Source organism: Nomascus leucogenys, chromosome 19 (assembly GCF_006542625.1).
Source record: "Nomascus leucogenys isolate Asia chromosome 19, Asia_NLE_v1, whole genome shotgun sequence".
In the NCBI taxonomy this organism is placed as follows: Eukaryota; Metazoa; Chordata; class Mammalia; order Primates; family Hylobatidae; genus Nomascus; species Nomascus leucogenys.
The window spans coordinates 31,733,636-31,756,441 of NC_044399.1; the positions used below are offsets into that span (position 1 = coordinate 31,733,636).

At 41.0% G+C, this 22,806-nt stretch overlaps 1 protein-coding gene across 5 annotated transcripts in view; it reads left to right on the top strand.

The window, feature by feature from the left end:
- GPATCH8 (G-patch domain containing 8) overlaps positions 1 to 22,806 on the top strand; it is a 109,326-nt gene that overhangs the window by 76,246 nt on the left and 10,274 nt on the right. For all 5 annotated transcript variants that reach the window (XM_030799349.1, XM_030799352.1, XM_030799354.1 and 2 more), the window contains 2 exons: positions 3,559 to 3,702; positions 21,954 to 22,084. In XM_030799349.1, coding sequence (XP_030655209.1) covers positions 3,559 to 3,702; positions 21,954 to 22,084 — 275 coding nt within the window. The remainder of the gene's footprint in view (positions 1 to 3,558; positions 3,703 to 21,953; positions 22,085 to 22,806) is intronic.

Here is a 22,806-nt window from a genome sequence, read left to right on the forward strand (position 1 = left end):
GGGAAGTAAATGGATGGATGGATGGATGGATGGATGGATGGATGGATGGATGGATGGGTGGATGGATATAGGATGGATTATATTTGTGTTGTTCTACTTACCTTTATAACTTAAAATTACCCATGTTTGAGTGTCCATTATTTTCATACTATAAGCAATAAAAAGCTAACTTGTTTTCTCTTCTTTCCTCTTCCATTTTAAAAACTCTATCATATAATGTTAATAAGTAAAATGGCCATTCTTAGTATGTGGCTTCATACCATTTAATTATTATGTTATGTACAATACTTCTATTACTTGATAATTTTCATGTTTTATAAAGTTCTTTTTACTTTTGTTGAGTTTGCAGAAGTAAGCAAACTCAAATTCCTATTTGCTTCTGCCTGCCCACCCAGTTTTTTATTATTTGTATCATTTCTATTTTCTGACAGCATATAACATACATAGTTATATATATATACTTTAGTAGCCCTATTTCTTTTAACCTTAGTTATAGGAGTAAATGGTTTTAAAGCAGTCTGCCAGTTCTTTTGCTGAGTTTTTTTCTATTATTTCTGAATTTTGTACCCTATTAACTTATTTAAAAGTTGTTGTGCAAACAGTATTTCTTGAATTATTTATATACATATGTATGTATTTTATATAAACATAAGCCTATAAAAATAATTCACATCCAGCCTGGGCACCATGATGAAACCCTGTCTCAACGAAAAATACAAAAATTAGCCAGGCATAGTGGCATGCCCCTGTGGTCCTAGCAACTCAGAAGGCCGAGGTGGGAGGATTAATTGAGCCCAGGAGGCCGAAGCTACAGTGAACTGTAATTGCACTACTGCACTCCAGTCTGGCCAATAGAGCAAGATGCTGTCTCAAAAAAAAATAGTAATATTAATTTGGGCAGTTACATATATATAAACTTATGTATATGCGTGTATATATGTACACATACATATAACTCCATATATACGTGTGTGTATCCCCTATATTTGAAAGATACATATAAAATCCTAAGTTAATTCTTTCCTTAGATATCTTATAGTATTTATTGTACCACTGTCTTCTGGAATTGAGAGAGTGTGTGTGAGAGAGAGAGAGAGAGAGAGTGTGTGTGTGTGTGTGTGTGTGTGTGTGTGTGTGTGTGTGTGTTGTTGAAGAGATCAAAGGCTGGCCAGAGAGAGAGAGAGAGAGAGAGAGAGAGAGAGTGTGTGTGTGTGTGTGTGTGTGTGTGTGTGTGTGTGTGTGTTGTTGAAGAGATCAAAGGCTGGCCTGATCTTCCCCTCCTTGATTGTTTTTGCCTAGCTGCTGAAAGGAGTCTGTCTTTAAGATTCAATAACTTTACTACACTATTGATTGTCACTGATTGTTCTGGGACCATTTTCATTGTCACACTGTGTGCCCTTTCTTGTCCTGTGTAGTTGAGTGGATCTTCCTTTAGTGAGCATGTGCTGATAGCCTTTTTTTTTTTGAGACAAGGTCTCACCCTGTCACCCAGGCTGGAGTGCTGTGGCGCAATCTTGGCTCACTGCAGCCTCTGCCTCCCAGGCTCAAGTGGTCCTCCCACGTCAGCCTTTCAAGTAGCTGGGACCAAAGGCAAGTGACACCATGCTCGGCTAATGTTTTATATTTTTGGTAGAGCCAGGGTTTCACTGTGTTGCCCAGGCTGGTCTTGAACTCCTGAGTTCAAGCCATCTGCCTGCCTCGGCCTCCCAAAGTGCTGGGATTACAGGCATGAGCCACTGCACCTGGCCTCAGCCTTTTCTTAGATCTGCCACAATTGGGCAGAACTTTTTGCTTTTCTCTGTGTGCATTCTTTGTACTGCAAATGTTTCCTCATCCGCCCTAACCCAAGTTCATCCCTTTGTTCTTCCCAGATATCAGAAATTCTTGATGAGTGCAAGAGATGTAGGTATATTCATTTCAGAGGATCCTTTTATGTACAGGATATATGTTTTGCTATTTTCTGAAATTGCCACCTTTGGCCTTTTTGATATTGCTTAGCTTTGCTTTGTGTGGCTTCTACTACATTTCCCTCATTCGGGTTCTATAAAGAGCTTAACTTTCCTTCTGTGTGTTTTTCATACTCCGGATCATATCTATTGCCTAGTTCTTCTGAAAATGCAGTTGGTGGAGTTTTTTTAATTCATAATTTTGTTTTTATGATACCCAAGAAGAAAATCAAAGCTGTTTTCCTATACTGCTATATTCATACCAGGCACTCTAGTTTTGTTGCTTAAATTTGCAGCCAGGTGTAGTGGCTGACACCTGCAATGTTAGCACTTTGGGAGGCCAAGGTGGGAGGATCACTTGAGCCCAGGAGTTCATGACCAGCTTTGGCAGCATAGGGAGACCTCATCTCTACAAAAAATACAAAAGTTAGCTAGGTTTGCTGGTACACGCCTATAGTCCAAGATACTTGGAAGGCCGAGGTGGGAAGATTGCTTGAGCCCAGGAGGTGGAGACTGCAGTGAGCCACAAACTGCACTGTACTCCAGCCTGGGCAAAAAAGCCACAAGTCGTTTAATAGCCAAACAACATGAAACTGTCCGGGACTCTCAAAGAAAATTATTGTGAAGGATTAGATAGGGCAAAAATAACAATGTGCTACACATACTCACTTTTCAGTTTTAATAAGTCTGTCCAAATTAGTACTGCCACTCCAGAAAATAATAACCTTTTCTTGTTTACTGATTAAGTAGCTCTTCTGGGAGATGATAGAGCTGCTTTGAAACTGTAGATATAGTCTTTGAGATAAGACTTATCTTTTAGGTCAATCTGCTAGAAGGAGTTGCTCATTATGAAAGTAATGCATCTAACCTGCTCTAAAAGTCAAGCAAGTAGTCACTTAGCATTCCTGTCCCTTTCTCATCCTTCTGTGCGACATTAGCAAATGAATATACTTAACTTGCTTTGAAGTATCTTTTAATTTTTTTCTGTTTTTTTAAGATGTCTTTTGATGTCTAGTTTTTAAGTGAAACTGCTGAGGCAAATTGGACTGCCTTTGAGTCAGTCCCAGTTTTTTGTTGTTGTTGTTTTTCTCCAACCTCCTCTCACATGTAAGAGTCCCACAGTTTTCAATCTCTCTTGAGACCAGCAGATAACACATATCTGTGGCTTGGCTTTCCAAGCAGTGCAGCTTATATGTAGAATGACCACAGAATATTTAACTCCATCATTGGCTACAGACTCAGGTAATGCTTTTTGCCTTAGTGTCTGAAAACTAGAATATTAATACAGGTTGTGTATCCCTTATCCAAAATGCTTGAGACCAGAGGTATTTCAGATTTCAGATTTTTGGGGGGTTTTGGAATATTTGCATTATACTTACCAGTTGAGCATCCTTAGTCCTTTTAAACATTTGTCTATTCGAAGACAATTGTTAGTATGGCGACACACAAATTACCCACCAGAGTACCACTTGTGTTTCATCCAGCTTTTACTGGTACCACTAAATATTATGAAAAGCCCTTTTTTGTCTTCTCAGACTGTTTTCTCTATAACATTCACTTAAAGTTTTACCAAGTTCATTTTTTGTTTCTTTGTATTTCATGGTTCTTGCAGGATTATGTTGACAAAGAGAAGGCAATTGCCAAAGCCTTGGAAGACCTCAGAGCCAACTTTTACTGTGAACTCTGTGATAAGCAATATCAGAAACATCAGGAATTTGATAACCATATCAACTCGTATGATCATGCACACAAGCAGGTGAGTTGTAGTTACTTGCTAACAGAAGAAGGTACCTATCTATTGTTACAACAATTGAATTTTATGAGTATACCCCCAAAAACTTGGTGTCTATGATTTCTTGTGTCTGCCAATCTTTATCTGCAGTCATCCAACACACTTTATTTTTTCAGTGGCAGAAATCCTGACGTAGACACCCCCTCCAGCCCACACTCCCACATACACACTATTTGACAAATTGTGTTTTGTAAATCTTATATAATGTTTTTGCCTTTTATTGATTTCTAAGTTTTTATTTAATTTTGTAATTCAGCTGAGGGTCACTGGGAGCTTTGTTTCCATTTCTGCTCTTAATGCGTTAAACTTTGAAGAGTTATTCAGCAGACTGTTATTTTCAAGTTCCCCTACATAAGAGTCCATGCCTTACTGGCTACCATTTTCTGTTATTAAGTCATTTTGTTATTCAGTATACCTTGGAAGTTAGATAAATTTTGAGAAGGAAAATAAAATTAGATGCTATCTTAACTTTAACAAAAAACTCTGATGCTGCATGTTGAAGAGCTGATAAATGAATTACACTTTGCAGTCTTTGCCCCCCCGCCACCACCCCATCATTTTAGAAGAGAAAATTGTACCTAACTAGTTACTGATATACAGAAGATGGCAATAATCCCCCTGGGAGAGTTTAGAAGGGGAAAATAAATTGTTACACCTATAGGACAGTTCTGGCTTGTTAAAGAATTTCAAGCCATTTGATCTTGGGTGACTTTAACATAAATTACTAGGCCTTTGGTGGGTACAGTAGTTATATTTGTTAAACTTGTAAATTTATGAGCATTGGAATGATGTCTCTTAAGCTGGACTTGTTGAACTAAGATTTTTTTTAACCTTCATCTTCCAGCCAACCATAAGATTTCAGTGCACAGGTAAAAGGCAATCTTTGACCAAGTTTTATTCTTACTAGAATGGGAAGAAATTGTAAGCTGGTTGTGGTATTACACTTTTTTGGAACAGTCTCCCACATTTAAATATACCTAACCAATTTAAGATTCTTCCGCTAATGGACTTGTATTCAAGACAGCTTTTCAACTTACTACATACCTTTGGACATTCTTTTCTGTTTTTTGAGATGGAGTTTTGCTCTTTTGCCCAAGCTGGAGTGCAGTGGTGGATCTCGGCTCACTGCAACCTCCATCTTCTGGTTTCAAGCGATTCTCCTGCCTCAGCCTCCTGAGTAGCTGGGATTACAGGTGCCTGCCACCATGCCCAGCTAATTTTTGTATTTTTAGTAGAGATGGGCGAACTCCTGACCTCATGATCCGCCCACCTCGGCCTCCCAAAGTGCTGGGATTACAGGTGTAAGCCACCGCACCCGGCTGTGGACATTATTTTAATACATTGTCAGCTTTGCTTGATTCGAAGAAGAGAAATTTATAGAGCATATATATATAGACAAGCTGTATTGGCAGTTACTTTTTTACTCTTTCAAAGACTGGTTTTTCAGGAAAGAAAATCAACAGTGAATACTTCTATCCAGGACCTTTTCCAGTTTTTCAAAGTATTTATAATTTTAAAATTTTAGGCCGGCCGGGCGCAGTGGCTTACGCTTGTAATCCCAGCACTTTGGGAGGCCGAGGTGGGCAGATCACGAGGTCAGGAGATCGAGACCACAGTGAAACCCCGTCTCTACTAAAAACAAAAAATTAGCCGGGTGTGGTGGTGGTCGCCTGTAGTCCCAGCTGCTCGGAGAGGCTGAGGCAGGAGAATGGCGTGAACCCGGGAGGCGGAGCTTGCAGTGAGCCGAGATCGCGCCACTGCACTCCAGCCTGGGTGACAGAGCAAGACTCCGTCTCAAAAAAAAAAAATTTTGGCCAGGCACGGTGGCTCACACCTGTAATCGCAGCACTTTGCAAAGCCAGGGCAGGAGGATCACTTGAGCCCAAGAGTTGGAGACCACTCTGAGCAATGTACAAGACCTGCCCCCCAATCTAAGCTAATTACAAAAAATGTAATTAGCTGGGTGTAGTGGCACATGTCTGTGATCGCAGCTACTCCGGAAGCCGAGGTGTTAGAATTGCTTGAGCCCAGGAGTTTGAGGTTGCAGTGAGCCATGATCATGCCACTGCACTTCACACTGGGCAACAGAGCAAGACCGTGTCTCAAAAAAGCAAAATAAATAAAAAACTCTTTCAGATTATTTTTATTTAATTAAGACATTTAGTATCTAAGTATATACTCAAGTTTTGGGGTTCTTGAGAATTTTTTCAATTAAGAAATATCTGTGATATATTAACAGAAAAGATACTTTAGGTGGAAAAACAACATTTAGAAAGGTTAGGCCAGGTGCAGTGGCTCATGCCTATAATCCCAGCATTTTGGGAGGCTGAGGTGGACAGAGTCACATGAGGCCAGTTCGAGACCGGCCTGGCCAACATAGCAAAATCCTGTCTCTACTAAAACTATAAAAATTAGCCAGGCATGGTGGTGCACGCCTGTAATCCCAGCTGCGTGGGGGTTCGAGGCACGAGAATCGCCTGAACCTGGGAGGCGGATTTTGTGGTGAGGCAAGATCATGTCACTGTACTCCAGCCTGGGTGACAAAGCAAGACCCTGTCTCAAAAAAAAAAAAAAAAAAAAAAGGTTACACACTAGTTGATGACTTCCAGAGTCAAGTTTTAACTAGAAAAAAGGCCAGGTGCGGTGGCTCGCACCTGTAATCCGAGCACTTTGGGAAGCTGAGGGGGAGTTCACCTGAGGTCAGGAGTTTGAGACCAGCCTGGCCAACATAGCGAAACGCCATCTCCATTGAAAATACAAAAATTAGCTGGGCATGGTAGCGTGCACCTGTAGTCCCAGCTTCTCAGGAGGCTGAGGCAAGAGAATCACTTGAACCCGGGAAGCGGAGGTTACAGTGAGCCGAGATCGTGCCACTGCACTCCAGCCTGGGTGACAGAGCGAGACGCCATCTCAAAAAAAGAAAAAAAGTTTTTTTGTTTGTTTGTTTGTTTTTCTTGAGATGGAGTTTCACTCTTGGTGCCCAGGCTGAAGTGCAATGGCGCGATCTCGGCTCACTGCAACCTCCGCCTCCCGGGTTCAAGCGATTCTCCTGCCTCAGCCCCCCGAGTAGCTGGAATTACAGGCATGCGCCACCACCCCTGGCTAATTTTTGTAATGAAAAGAAAGTTTTAACTAGAAAAAAATAGGCTGGGCGTGGTGGCTCACACAGTATAATCCCAGCACTTTGGAAGGCCAAGGCAGGCAGATCAGTTGAGGTCAGGAGTTCAAGACCAGCCTGCCCAACTTGGTGAAACCCCATCTCTACTAAAAATAAAAAAAATTAGCCAGGCGTGGTGGCCTGGCTAGTAGTCCCAGCTACTCGAGGCAGGAGAATTGCTTGAGTCCGGGGAGGTGGAGGTTGCAGTGAGCCAGGGTGGCGCCACTGCACCCCAGCCTAAGTGACGGAGCAAGACTCCATCTCAAAAATAAAGAAAAAAGTAAACCAGGAAAAAGTATAATTCAAACTTCAATAATGTATAGACTTGCCTTTTAAGGGAGAAAAAGCAAAACAGATTTACAATGTAATAAAATTCACATTGACAGCATTAATGTGATGTATGATAATGTTTTAGTGACACTGTCTTCAACCTGAATGTAGTAGAAATTGTTACATCTTTGGTTCATTTGAATTTGACATGTTTATTCTCTTGCACACCTTGTGTTACCTCAGCTCTCCCACCACTTTTCTCTATTGAATTTGCTCTCAAACTAGGGATATTTTGTCACTCTGGAGGCACTTGGCAATGTCTCTGTACATTTTTGGTTGTCCCAACTAAGGGTGTGATACTACTGGCATCTAGTAGGTTGAGGCCAGCAATGCTGGTAACATCTTACAATGCACAGGAACGCCCCTTGAAACAAAGAGGCAAAATGGCAGTTAATAATGCTGCAGTTGAAAACCCTGTTCTATCAGAATTAATTGAAAGCTTTCGTATATATATGATATTGTGGTGTCCTTTGACCTTAGTACAAACAAATTATTGTCATTTTACATCCCAAGTTATGTTGTAAACATTTATAAAGTGCTCATCTAGGTGATCCAGAATATTCACTTATTACCCTTTTTTAGAGTATCATCAAAATAAAAATACAAAATTAAGGGTTACCCATGGAGAACTCATGGACTGCCTGTTCACTAATACAGAATATGTATCTATGATCCCTGGTCTAGGAAAAATCTTTAGCTGGTATGATGAATGAATGCATGTGAGTTTATTTCTTCATCTTAATCAGAAGTTCATCTTACGCATTAAAAAAAAAAAAAAACATGTAGTACAAGTTTGGTCTTGGTTTTGTTTTTTGGTGAAATGTTCTTCATTTGCTTGGAAGGTAGGCTTTTTCACTCTTCTTCATGCTGCTGTTCTAATGCAAACAGTAGGATCTCAAAACAGAATGTTATAAATATATAAACAAAAGAAGCACAGCACTAAATTTTTCATAGTTCATCTCTTCCCTCAACTTGGAATGTCTGAGGAACCCACTGGGTGCACTGGCTCATGCCTGTAATCCCAGCTACTGAGGAGGCTGAGGCAGGAAGATCTGTTGAGGCCAGGAGTTCAAGGCTGCAGTGAGCTATGCTCATGCCACTGCACCCCAGCCTGGGTGACAGAGCAAGACTCTCTCTAAAAAAAAAAAAAAAAAAAAATTTAAATACCCTGATGTGGTGACACACACATGTAGTGTAAGTCCCAGCTACTTGTGAGGCTGAGGCAGGAGGATCGCTTGAGCCCAGGAGTTCGAGGTTGCAATGAGCTATGATCATGCCACTATACCCTAGCCTGGGTGACAGAGCAAGACCCTGTCTCGGACAACAAAAAAAAAATTTCTAAGGAATCTTTAATTGACCTTGGTACAACACAGCCATGTAACCCCTAATAGGAGGAAGGACATATTTTTCATTCCTCTTGGATGGACATGAACTTAACATACAAATGGACCTACCATTTTTCCAAATTCATGCTCTAAAATCATAAAGACACCCTGTCTTGTCTTCCAGGAAGGCACACAGGATTATTATGAATCTGAGATAATAGGTAAGTACTTTCAACCCTGTATTAGCAATCCCTAGTTTGCATCTTCTATGAGATTTTCACCATTAATATTTTTCAGAGAAATAATGTATTATGTTAGTAGTAAACTATAGTAGAGGCAGGATCCTAAACATACCCTTCCCTTTAATAAGCACAAATAATCTCTCCAAAAGGAACTATATGGTCACCCTCATTCAAGGTTTGGGTTGTTTTTTTCCTAGTGGGATGCGGGGGTGTTATGTGCCTCTTTATATTCACTAGTTTTTCTCAGATTTTCCAAGATTTTACGAAGAGTCATTAACACAAAAGTATTAAGACCCAGCTTGATCTTCAGAGATACAGAAGCTGATTAGGTATTTTGGCTCTTTTCAGTAGTTTAACCCTAGTTTTCAAGTGATCGATGTTAATACATTTTGAAATCTCTACATTTTGAAATCTCTTAAGAGTAGGCCTTTCCATTTCTGAAGAAACCCAATATATGATTCCTTTTTACATCAGTTAATTCTGATATACCTGAATGCTCAATAGGCATTAGCACTGATTAGCCGGGCGCGGTGGCTCACGCCTGTAATCCCAGCACTTTGGGAGGCCGAGGCTGGCGGATCACGAGATCAGGAGATGGAGACCATCCTGGCTAACATGGTGAAACCCTCTCTCTACTAAAAATACAAAAATTAGCCAGGCGTGGCAGCACGTGCCTGTAGTCCCAGCTACTGGGGAGGCTGAGGCAGGAGAATTGCTTGAGTCCGGGAGGTGGAGGTTGCAGTGAGCCAAGATCGTGCCACTGCACTCCAGCCTGGGTGACAGAGCGAGACTCCATCTCAAAAAAAAAAAAAAAAAAGACATTAGCACTGATCATCTCCTACCTTTGTTGGCTTAGTGTAAGTTACAGACAAATTTGAAACTACAGATTTTTCTATCCCTACCTCCTTGCTTCCTTAATTATTTTGCATATCTTTTTAAAAAATCTGTCCGCTAATGGATATGACAGTGGAATCATTTTCTTTAGCATTTCAAGAGGCCTAAAATTCAAACTCCAAAGAATATTCTGTTTCCCAAAAGTAAATTAATAGCAGCACCACCTTTATAGTCAATCCTCCCTCCCTCCCTCCCTTCCTCCCTTCCTTTCTTCCTCCCTTCCTTTCTTCCTCTTTTTCTTTTCTTCTCTCTCTCTCTTTCTCTCTTTCTGGCTGCTTCCTTTGTACCTTGTTACCTACTCAGGATTTTCCTTCCAATCTTAGCCTCTTGTTTGTGCCACTGAAGGTCCTCCTAGTACATAAGCTAGAGAGGTCACAAATCATCTCACAGATATATTTTATCTGGCCTTCACGTTATTAGTTTTTCCCTTTTTAATTTCAGTTGATTCCCAAATTTTAAAAATTAGATTTTACATAATTTAGGCTTTGGCTTATCTTGAAAAATTATTATCAGACAACATTGGGCCTACATTTCAACATAACAGTTGACTAAAGCTGAACAGTTGCCATCTCTTTGCTCATTCTCCAACTAGCTGTGATCTCCACTTCATCTTTTCTCTTACATCAATCTGTGTGACTCATTATGTTACCTGCCAAACTCCTGTAAACATTTGAATTTGTGACTCAGGCCTATGCTTTTCCTTCCTTCCCACACAGGTTCCCATGGCTTCTGACTGATACTGGGGAACTGGCACATTGAAAAGCTGCCTCCTTGCTAATAGTGTTGGGACCAACTTCCTTGCGATTTCAGTCTCTGGTAGTCTGATCCAGATTATCAAAATCTGGTACTGTAAAGTATCTTCAGAAATTCTTTAGGCCAAGTGCGGTGGCTCATACCTGTAATCCCAGCACTTTAGGAGACTGAGGCGGGCAGATCACTTGAGCCCAGAAGTTTGAGACCAGCCTGGGCAACATGGCAAAACCCGGTCTCTACAAAAAATGCCCCCAAAAATTAGCTGGATGTGGTGGCAGTTGCCTGTGGTCCCAGCTACTGGAGGGGCTGAGTCTATTGATTCAGTTAACTTTGTCTAAACTGTTTGCAACTGCTTTTTGACAGGATTGACCTCGTCTAAACTGTTTGCATCTGCTTTTTGACAAGATTACTTACTCTTACTTGACACTTGACGGTTTCATTACACGATAACATACATTACCAAGGAACAGAAATTTAGAGTTTTCCTCAGGAGGATCATTTGAGCCCAGGAGGTGGACATTGCAGTGAGCCAAGATCGTGCCACTGCACTCAAGCCTGGGTAATATATTGAGCAAGGCACTGTCTCAAAAAAAAAAAAAATTCCTCTAACTGTAGGATTCAGTATCTCAGTCAGAGGAAGATGCTTTTAGCCTCCCTCTTCTTTCTGCTAAAATACATTTAGTATGAAAACTCCTATACTTTTTACATTTTCTAAAAGGACTAAAGTCTTATTTAATTCCGAGGTCTGTTTCAGTTGTGAACAAAAGCAGTAATTCCCTGAGCTTTAAATAGCAGAACTAAAACAGATGAAGCCTCTAGCAGCCACCAGTGACTGTATTCTGATTTGTACAGAATATAATCTGTTAATACATGATTTAGTTAACTTTGTCTAAACTGTTTGCAACTGCTTTTTGACAGGATTACTTACTCTTAGTTGACTGTTTCATTACCCAATAACATATATTACTTAAACAGCACAGTTCTTTTCAGGGATTATGCTTTAAGAAACAACACAGGTTTGAAGAAAGGAGTGCATCTCAGCACTTGAACATGCTGTAGTTTAATAACCTATAGCAGAGAGGTGAAAATGTTGAGTTCAGTGGTACTTTATACCACTCTTCATACCATTTTCTTGGAGTCTATTTTGCTTAATAAGAAAATTGACATCATTTGGCCAGTCTTCCAAAAATTTAGCATGTTTCATGCCTTTTCACCTGTTAAGTCTTATGTACTTACCCCCCTCTGCTTATGCTGGGAGTAAACTTATACCCAGCAATCACAACGTAGCTAACCTTGAAAAAAAATCTGCTGAAGGCCAGGCGTGGTTGCTCACGCCTGTATTCCCGGCACTTTGGGAGGCCGAGGTGGATGGATCACGTGAGGTGAGGAGTTCAAGACCAGCCTGGCCAACATGGTGAAACCCCATCTCTACTAAAAATACAAAAAAAAATTTAGCTGGGCTTGGTGGAAACACACCTGTAATCCTAGCTACTCGGAGGCTGAGGCAGGAGGATCGCCTGAACCCAGAAGGCAGAGGTTGCAATGAGCCAATATAGTACCGCTACGCTCCAGCCTGGGTGACAGAGTGAGACTCCATCTCAAAAACAACAAAAACAAAAACTGTTGAAAAAATCCCCTTCTGCTTAGGGGAGCTGTCTGCTTTTGTGATTAGGGGTAACCCTCAAACAGACGCTTCAGGACCTAATGTTGCCAGGTAAACCAGGCATTCTTTTGTTATGTATTTCTAACTGTTCTTCATTTTGGCACTCAGTCCCAGTTGACTAAAAATGATTGTGCCTTACTTTTGTTCTACAGTTTCAACCTTTCTGCCCCTTACACTTAATTTATCACAGTGATGCACTGTGGTAGAGATTCTGGGATTAGACTCTTTGTTCTATTGTAGTCCAAAAAGTTAAAGCAACCTAAGTAATAAGTTCTTCAGTGACAGTACTGTAAAGAGCTCTGAACTGGGTTGTTGTGCCATTTGCTTTGGGCCCAAGCAGCTCTTATGACTTATCCGCCTTCAGATTTTACCTATGGGGCAAAGCTTTGTCCCCAGATATGTTCTTGGAGTGCTATGTACATACAGATTGAGCATCCCAAATTCAAAAAATTAAAATCCAAAATGCTCCAAAATCCGAACGTTTTTGAATGCCAACATGACACTCAAAGGAAATGTTTATTGGAGCATTTTGGGTTTTCAGATTTGGGATGCTCAAGCAGAAAATATACAATGCAAATATTCTAAAATGTAAAAAAGCCCAAGATGTAAAACACTTCCAGGTCTAAGTATTTCACGGGATACTCAACCTGTATACTTAAAACTCATTATCTACAAAACCACAAAATTTATGTATACCATTTCATACCCACTGGGATGGCTAAAATAGAAATGATACTCTAACAAAGTATTGGAGAAGATAGCAAGAAATTAGAGCCCTCCTGCATTGCTGATGAGATAGTGAAAAGATAGTGGTAAAGTTTTTGACACTTCCTCAAAACGTTAAATACAAAGTTACCATATTACTAGTGTATACCCAAGGGAAGTGTAAATATACGTCCACACAAGAACTTGCCTAAAAATGTTTATAGCAGCATTCTTCATAATAGCCAAAAAGGGAAATAACCCACATGTCCATCAACTGGTAAATGGATAAAATGTGGTACATCTGTACAATGGAATATTATTCAGCAATAAAAAGGAAGGACTTACTGGTATATACAACATGCATGAATCTTGAAAATAGTATGCTAAGTGAAAGAAGCTGGTCACAAAAGACCCCATATTGTATTATTTATATAAAAAGTCTAGGATAAACAAATGTATAGAGACAGAAAGCTGATTAGTAGATTCCTGGGGCTAGGCAGAGGGGAGATGGTGAGTAACTGCTTATGGGTATGAGGTTTCTTTTGGGAGTAATGAAAATGTTCTAAAATTAGATAGTGGTGATAGTTGCACAATTCTAAGAATGTACCAAAACCCACTAAATTTGACACTTTAGATGTGTGAATTTGGGCCAGGAGCAATGGCTCACGCCTGTAAACACTTTGGGAGGCCAAGGCAGGAGGATCCCTTGATGCCAGGAGTTTGAGACTATCCTGGACAACATATGGAGATCCTGTCTCTACAAAACATAAAAATAAATCAGCAAGGCATGATGGAGTGCATCTGTAGTCCCTGCTATTTGAGAGGCTGAGGTGGGAAGGATCACTTGAGCCTGGGAGGTCGAGGCTGCAGTGAGCTCTGATTGTGCCACTGCTGTCCAGTGCAGTGACAAACCAAAACCCTGTCTGCAAAAAAGGGGGGTGGGGTAAATTTTAGCGTATATGAAGTCTATCTCTAAGTCATTTTTAAAACCTCATTAACCAGCTTAAGTTTTCATGGTGGTAGTGGTGGTGAAAATATGTACTACATATACTATGTACATGTGTGTACGTATATGTTCATATATATGCCTTAAAGCAGGCATACTTGGTGCTGTTAAAGAATATACCATACTTTTAAGGCATTTTGCTGAATTCCTGAAAATAGCACAAGAAGCATTACATGGTAATTTTATGACAAATTAATTTGATATCTGACTATTCGGCCTGGCCGGGCACAGTGGCTCACACCTGTAATCCCAGCACTTTGGGAAGCCAAGGCGGGCGGATCACTTGAAGTCAGGAATTTGAGACCAGCCTGGCCAACGTGGTGAAACCCCATCTCTACTAAAAATACAAAAATTAGCCAGGTGTGGTGGCATGTGCCTGCCATTCCAGCTACCTGGGAGGCTGAGGCAGGAGAATTGCTGGAACCCGGGAGGCGGAGGCGGAGGCTACAGAGATCACGCCACTGCATTCCGGGCAAAAGAGCGAGACTGCATCTCAAAAAAAAAAAAATTAGCCTGGTGTGGTGGCACGCACCTATGGTCCCAGCTTCTCAGGAGGCTGAGGCAGGAGAATCGCTTGAACTCGGGAGGTTGCAGTGAGCCAAGATCGCGCCACTGCACTCCAGCCTGGGCTACAGAGTGAGGCTCTGTCTCAAGGAAAAAAAAAGAATTTGGACTGGGCACAGTGGCTCACGCCTGTAATCCCAACACAAAAAATTAGCCGGGCATGGTGGTGGGAGCCTGTAATCCCAGCTACTTGGGAGGCTGAAGCATGAGAGTCGCTTGAATGTGGGAGGCAGAGGTTGCAGTGAGCTGAGATCACGCCACTGTACTCCAGCCTGGGTGATAGAGGGAGACTCTGTCTCAAAAATAAGAATAAAAAGAATTTGTATTTTTTTCTTTTTCTCTCAATTTTTCACTATCTGCAATTGGCATTAGTATCTAATTTTCTCTCTTACTAAATACTTGGTTTTTTTTTTACTGAATAAAATTAATTTTCATCACTTACTAATAGGCATATGGTAAAAGAAAGAATTTACATCTAATGTTCAGTAACGTGGCTTTTCCTAACCATCTATAATCTTCCTTCACTGGGTAGTTTAATACTGAAACCTTCTATATTCTCTCCTGGTCTTTTCTCTCACCCACCACCTGGTGATATCTTCTTGGGTGATCTCATCCATGAACATCAAACACTGAGACATGAATTAGGGTGACCCAGGCAAGCAACAGCTACAGCATGATTACTTCAGTTAGGAAGGGGAGAGGTGACAGACATTAATGCTTTGTTGTAGAGGGAGGGGGGGAAAAATAACAGTGGGGAGAAGAGGCTGTGATTTTGGTATGCAGGATCGTTGACATAAGAGGAAAAGGAGTGGTTGAGATTTGAAGAAGGCCAGATTATCCTTAGCCAGAAATAGTGGTTGAGATACAACACATCTTTTTTTATTTTGTTTTAAAGACAGGTTCAGCTGGGTGTGGCGGCTCACGCCTGTAATCCCAGCACTTCGGGAGGCAGAGGCAGGTGGATCACCTGAGGTCAGGAGTTCAAGACCAGCCTGGCCAACATGGTGAAACCCTGTCTGTACTAAAAATATAAATAGCTGGGCATGGTGGCATGTGTCTGTAGTCCCAGCTACTCGGGAGGTTGAGGCCCGAGAATCGCTTGAACTCAGGAGGTGGAGGTTGTGGTGAGCCAAAATTCTGCCATTGCACTCCAGCCTGGGTGACAGAGAGAGACTCTGTCTTTAAAAAATGAAATAAAAAATAAAAGGTTCTTGCTCTGTTACCCAGGCTGGAGTGCAGTGGCACAATCATAGCTCACTGTGACCTTGAACTCAAGCAATCCTCCTGCCTCAGCCTCCCATATAGCTGGGATTACAAGCACATAACCACTGCGCCCAGCTAATTAAAAAAAATTTTTTGGGCCGGGCGCAGTGGTTCATGCCTGTAATCCCGGCATTTTGGGAGGCCAAGGTGGGCAGATCACCTGAGGTCAGGAATTTGAGACCATCCCGACCAACGTGGAGAAACCCTGTCTTTACTAAAAATACAAAAATTAGCCAGGCGTGGTGGCACATGCTTGTAATCCCAGCTACTCGGGAGGCTGAAGCAGGAGAATCCCTTGAACCTGGGAGGCAGAGGTTGTGGTGAGCCGAGATTGCGCCATTGTACTCCAGCCTGGGCAACAAGAGTGAAACTCCATCTCAAAAAAAAAAAAAAAAAAAATTTTATAGGCACTGTCTTGCTGTGTTGCCCAGACTGGTCTTGAACTCCTGTCCTCAAGCAATCCTTCTACCTCAGCCTCCCAAAGTGTTGAGGGTACAGGTGTGAGCCACAACCCAGTTTGATAAATATTTACTGCGCATCTCTTTTGTGTCATAGACAACTATGTGTACATTGCATAGTTAGTTACAAAGAAAGACTAAGCCTCAGTCCCTGTTGGGAGAGCAGAGTTGCTATCTGGTGAGGGAAGGACGCCATGGATAATCTTTAGACCCTAAAGAGACAAAATCAAGTTTTCAGAGCTGAGTAAATGTAGAACATGAGATTTTAGTGGCAATAGGAAATATTCTGCCCTAAATTCTGCCTGTTTTCTGATGCCTGAAATCCCCTTTACATGAGAAAAATGGGTTTTATTTAAATGTAGATAATCAATTTTAAATACTTGAGAAAGTAATCAGAATTAATCTTAGTAGAGTACACTCCATCAAATACAAACTCCTAGTGTCAAATTTTATTTTGATGGTAGAGAGAAGCATAGCACTAAAAGATACAAAAAAGATTTTGTTAAACCCTTGTATTATCTTTTGTTGAACCCTTGTATTATCTTTTGTTGTTAGAGAACACTGTACAGAAATATGTGTCTTACTCAACTCAATCACAGTTGAGCAGGAACATTGTTGTTCTTGACTATTGACAGAATGATGACTATCTTAAAAGTTCTAACCACTATAGAAAGAGGCCATATTTCTTGGGAGCCATTTTACAGATGATCTGCAAAGCCCAAATGTCATAGTTGCCTTATTTTAATAGACACTGTGAGCAGAATGTTTCTGCTCTTGGAAGTCTACACTTAAAGAGAAGTGGGTGGCTGTTGGGGTGTACCTTTTCTGCACATTTATAATCCACATTCAGACTTACCTGATTCTCATTTCTTTGGCTTAATCTTTTCATCGATAGTAGAGCAATACTTTGTGTCCACAGTTAAACATTTTTCTGCCAATGTAATGCTGTTTAAGTTATGTTTTAAGAACTGGAATGTCATTTCCATTTAGAGTGGTCTTTAACCCAAAGAGCCACAGGTAATGTGGATGGGTACTTCAAGTACTGGATCATTTGTTAGGGTCTTGCCTTTCTACTGGTCTTCTGGAAAGTGTAATGGAAATCCCAGCCACCATGTGATTAAGGATCTGTGGGAAATGTTCCTTCCGTTCTGTACTGTGCCACAAATGTATACTGTTTTGGAAAAACGCTATTGATTTTTCAGGAAAACAGAATCTTCATATCTTTTCATTTCCAGTGGGGTTCAGTCTCCATTTCTTGAATTATTTCCCAACTAAAAATGTGCTATGTGGCTTAAATTTTTGTTAATACCATTAGTAGTTCAGTAAAATAATCTAATTTATTAGCAGCTCTTCAGAAAGCATATTGTATAATTTTCAGAGATAAGGACATCTCATAGCTTTTGAGTCAGCTTAAATGGATATTTAAATCCATTCAAATTAGAATGTCCCATTTTGGAGTCTGACTTGAATTTTTGTGTATGGTATGGAATTTGTTCAGACTTTGACAAGAGATTGATGACATATCTGCAGTGTTTGGTCTTGTGAGCTCTGTCTCTTCTCTCATAGGCGGGCATGTTTCTCTATTCTCACCTGAAGAAATTATCTAAAGTTGTGTTCCTCTTTAGAATTTAAGAGAAAAGTACAGGTACAATTCACAGAATTTCACATGGGTATTCCGTGACAAATGAGCCAGACGTTGGTAGCCTTTTGGAATAAAATAGGCAATTTTGGAAAACCTGACTCTGATTAGGTCCTTGTGCCTTTATAAAAATTACTTTTTAGGTAGGAAACTGAGAAGTTTCTGGCCAGTATCTTTTGCCATTTGGCCCAATTCTGTCTAGAAATAAGAGGTATCTGGAGTGGTAGCTAGGAGGACCATACTATATAACTTTACTATGTCCCTAATAAAGATCTGAGAATACTTTATATCAACCTTTCCTACAAATGGTAGAAAAAAATTATTTGAGGAAAAATGAAGGATCTAATGTTTGAACTGAATTATTCACTGGACATTTACCAGATGCCCTCCATAGACTTAGTAGTGTTTTGTGTACTGCGGAGTTGATTATAAAGATAAGCTGTAGTCCCTGCCCCACACAGAGGGAAGGGAGTATTGAACAGTTATGACTTATTAAATGCTTTACATTTATTCTGACATTTAATCTTGTTAATCTGTAGATAGATAGCCCTGTTTTTTAATGAGGGAGCAGGAACTCAGAGAGGTGAAATCACCTAGTAATAAGTGGATTGGCTAGTAATTAACAGATTTGAACCCAAGCTTTCTGACTCCGAAGCTTTACACATACTGCCTTTTTAAAAGACAGGAATAACTGGTCAGAGAACAAAGTATGATAGCTGCTAGGTGAGCAATATGACAAAGCACCACTAGGGACAGTTCAGAAAGAACAGTCCCCTCTTTTGAAGGATTAGTGGAGACTTTGTAAGAATTTAGTCTGACCTTGAGTAGGCAGGAGACACTTGGAGTTAGGCATTCATTCTAGGTAAAGGAAAATATGAACCTTAAAACCCATGTCTTGGCTGGGCATAGTGGTGCATACCTGTAGTCCTGGCTTCTTGGGAGGCTGAGGCTGGGAGGATCACTTGAGCCCAGGAGTTCTGAGCTATAGTGCACTATGCTGATTGGGTGTCTGCACTAAGTTAGGCATCATGTGATGAACTCCCAGGTGCCGGGGACCAACCAAGTTTCCTAAGGAGAAGTGAACCAGTTCAGGTCGGAAACAGAGCAGGTCAGAACTCCCATGCTGATCAGTGTGGGAGTGATCACACATGTGAATAGCCCCAGAACTCCCTCCTGGGCAACAAAGTGAGACCTTGTCTCTTAAAAAAAAGTCGCCAGAATGTCCTTATCTGAGAGAAACCGCAAGTATACATGCTCAGTTTGAGAGGGTTTGCTGAGTCCTGTCTCAAGGTTGGGGTGAGAATTCTGGGGTTCTCAATTCTGCTTTTGAGATTGCAGACTTGACTGGAAAGTTTGTAAATGTGATACTGGGAGCCTTCCTAAGCCTTATAGGGCATTCTTAGGATAGGTTTGCCCAGAGGGAGCCTGCAATTTAGATTCGTTTTATTGCATCATCCCATCTTCTTCCGTATCTACCTCCAACCGTATTCCTGTGGTAGGAACTTGAGATAGGATGTCTTCAGCATGATGTGGGCATGGTCCTGTTCCTTCAACTTCAAGGTTGTACAAAGTGGCTGCTGAATGGAAAGCCTAATCTCGACTCATCCTGGGGACTCCATACTTTGATAAAATGATTGTTCTTTTGGACAATGTCATGTAGTTTGAAAAATGCTTCCTAAAAGTAGTGAAATATTTGTAAGAGGGGAGGAAATGGCATGGAGAAATTTTCCAGTCATAGCAGGTGGCTAGAGAGAAGATGTCAGGCCATAATGTATATGGGCACAGTGGCTTATGCCTGTAATCCCATCACTTTGGGAAGCCGAGGCAGGCGGATCACCTGAGGTCGGGAATTGAAGACTAGCCTGGCCAAGAAGATGAAACCTCATCTCTACTAAAAATATAAAAAATCAGCTGGGTGTGGGGGACAGGCACCTGTAGTCCCAGCTACTCAGGAGGCTAAGGCAGGAGAATTGCTTGGACCTGGGAGGCAGAGGTTGCAGTGAGCCAAGATCACACCACTGCACTCCAGCCTGGGTGACAGAGTAAAACTCCGTCTCAAAAAAAAAAAGAGAGAGAGAAAATCGCAGATACGAGAAAAACATTATATTCTATCTAAATCTTGGTTAGAGAGCCTGTTATGTGTTTGGGGAAGAAAAAACTAGGTTTGTGGCCAAAGGTAATCATGTAATAGGCCTGATAAGCCTTTTCTTTCTGCCCCATTCCCCTCAGGAGGAAGAAATTAGAATTCATATTTATTTAAACTAGTTGATCCTTCATCTTGAAGTGGTTTTATAAAAATCTTAATTGTGGGCTGGGTGTGGTATCTCATGCCTTTAATCCCAGCACTTTGGAAGGCTGAGGCGGGTAGATCACTTGAGACCAGGAGTTTGAGACCACCCTGGCCAACATGGTGAAACCTCGTCTCTACTAAAAATAAAAATTAGCCAAGCATAGGGGTGCATGCCTGTAATCCCAGCTACTTGGGAGGCTGAGGCATGAGAATCACTTAAACCTGGGAGGCGGAGGCTGCAGTGAGCCAAGATCGTGCCACTGCACTCCAGCCTGGGCAACAGAGTGAGACTCCGTCTCAAAAAAAAAAAAAAAATCTTAATTATGGGCACTAACAGTTTCGCCAGCTGTTCATTACTTGAACTTCCCCCATAATAAGGGCTAATGGAAATAGGACTGCTTTTTATACCATAATGGTCTTTTCCAAAGTTCTGGAACCATTTTTCTGGAAGAAATACAGGTAGTTCCATTTTTCTAGGTGGGATTACTGTGTCAGTCTGTGTGTATGTACACATATATATGTTGTACAGGTGCTTCCCTTCTCCCCAGCCCTTTTAGAGTTGATGGCTTTGTCCCTGATTGTTCAGTATAATAGTTTACAGATTCACTAAGAGAGCTTGTGTAGTAATGCTTGCTTTATTTTTTTTTCTCTTCCACTCTTGTTTTATTTTTTACTTTTTTTTCTTTGTGATGTGACATTTTCAGCTGATGTATTGAAAGCAAATCCTTCTAATTTGGGAGCCCAGATCACAAGAGTGAGTTTTTCTACTAGTGTCTTTAGCTGTATATCTTTTTTTGTGTGTGTCTTTTTACCCTTCCCCCCTCCCAATTTAAAAAGATTCAAAACACATTTCATAAATATTAGGTAAGAAAATTCCTCTGTCTGTTGAACATCATGCCTTTCCACAAAGCAATGTCCACTTTATACTGGGTCAAATTCCTTTTCCCAATGCTGTTGTAAAAGCATAGGCTAATGTATATGTTTTGTTTTGTTTGTTTCTTGTTATTATCTAATGTCTTGAAAATAATTTTAGTTCTGTCTTCATTGCAGATAGATATGTCTGGGTTCTGTCACCAGTGTGTCATAACACTGTTCTTTTTTGGTTGTAGTTTGTTTTGTTTTATTTTAAGGAAAATTATACAGTAGCTTCTGAAAATAAAAGACCCATTCTGTTATCTGGATTTTAAGTAATAAAATCTTTGACTTATCTCTGCTCTCCCTCCTCATCCCCTGGATATTCCTCTCAGGGCCATGAAGGAATGCAAAGCCTCACATACTACTTTCAGCAGGCTGACCAGATAAAAGTGGTCAGACTGGTGAGCTCTAAACATGCTAGTGCTGGAAGACCTGTCTTGGGTTTATTTAATAGTTACAGGAAACCTCTACTCATGCTGAAAAAAAAAAAAACAAAACACCTTTTTATGGTGAAATAAATGTATGCTTTCTATTTGTTCTAATTTAAATAACACCCCCCCCCCCCCATGTAAGCTGTACATTGCTTTTCAAGATCTTACACCTGGGTAATTTTCTGTACTAGCCTAACCCCTTTCTGTTCTCTTTGGCTTGTGTTATTACAATTTATCTCATGTTCTGTTTGTCTAGTTTTGCATCTGGAGGAGCAGGTGATTAAATAGTCCCTTTTCTTTCCTCCCAGTGTTCTAAAATTTGCTTGTTGCATTTGAGATCATTTTATTTTGCCTAATAAAGCAAATGATATGCTGTCCTAATTAGAAATGCAGATACTGCAAGTGCTGTACCCAAAGTAATCAGCCATTGTGTTTTCAATTGCCATAAGAGAATATGATAATGTGTTCTACACTAATACCATGACTGTTGGTTGAGGGTCATGTCCTAAAGGCTTTGCTTTCTGATTCCCAAGTTACTGTAAATCATCCACCCTCTGTATCTTTCTTTCTTTTAACCCAGAGATTAAAAGATCTCAAGCAGAGAGAGTTTGCTCGAAATGTCTCTTCAAGATCCCGCAAGGATGAGAAAAAACAGGAAAAAGCCCTTCGGCGGCTCCATGAGTTGGCAGAGCAAAGAAAACAAGCTGAATGGTGAGGATATTTTTTACCAGAGGGTTGTACAAATAATTATAATCCTTAAAATTTTAAATTATAGATTTCAGATTATAACTAAGATTTAAATTAAGATTTAAGAATTATAAACCTTGTGCCAGGTGCAGTGGCTCACCCCTGTAATCCCAGCATTTTGGGAGACTGAGGCGGGCAGGTCACGAGGTCAGGAGATTGAGACCATCCTGGCTAATACGGTGAAACCCCATCTCTACTAAAAATACAAAAAATTAGCCGGGCATGGTGGCGAGCGCCTGTAGTCCCAGCTACTCTGGAGGCTGAGGCAGGAGAATGGCGTGAACCTGAGAGGCGGGGCTTGCAGTGAGCCGAGATCGCACCACTGTACTCCAGCCTGGGCGACAGAGTGAGACTCTGTCTCAAGAAAAAAACAAAAGTGGCTGGGCATGGTGGCTCACACCTGTAATCCCAGCACTTTGGGAGGCCGAGGAGGGCAGATCACCTGAGGTTGGGAGTTCAAGACCAGCCTGACCAACATGGAGAAACCCCGTCTCTACTACAAATACAAAATTAGCCAGGCGTGGTGGCACATGCCTATAATCCCAGCTACTAGGGAGGCTGAGGCAGGAGAATCGCTTGAACCCGGGAGGTGGAGGTTGCAGTGAGCCGAGATTGTGCCATTGCACTCCAGCCTGGGCAACAAGAGTGAAACTCCATCTCAAAAAAAAAAAAGAATTATAAACCTC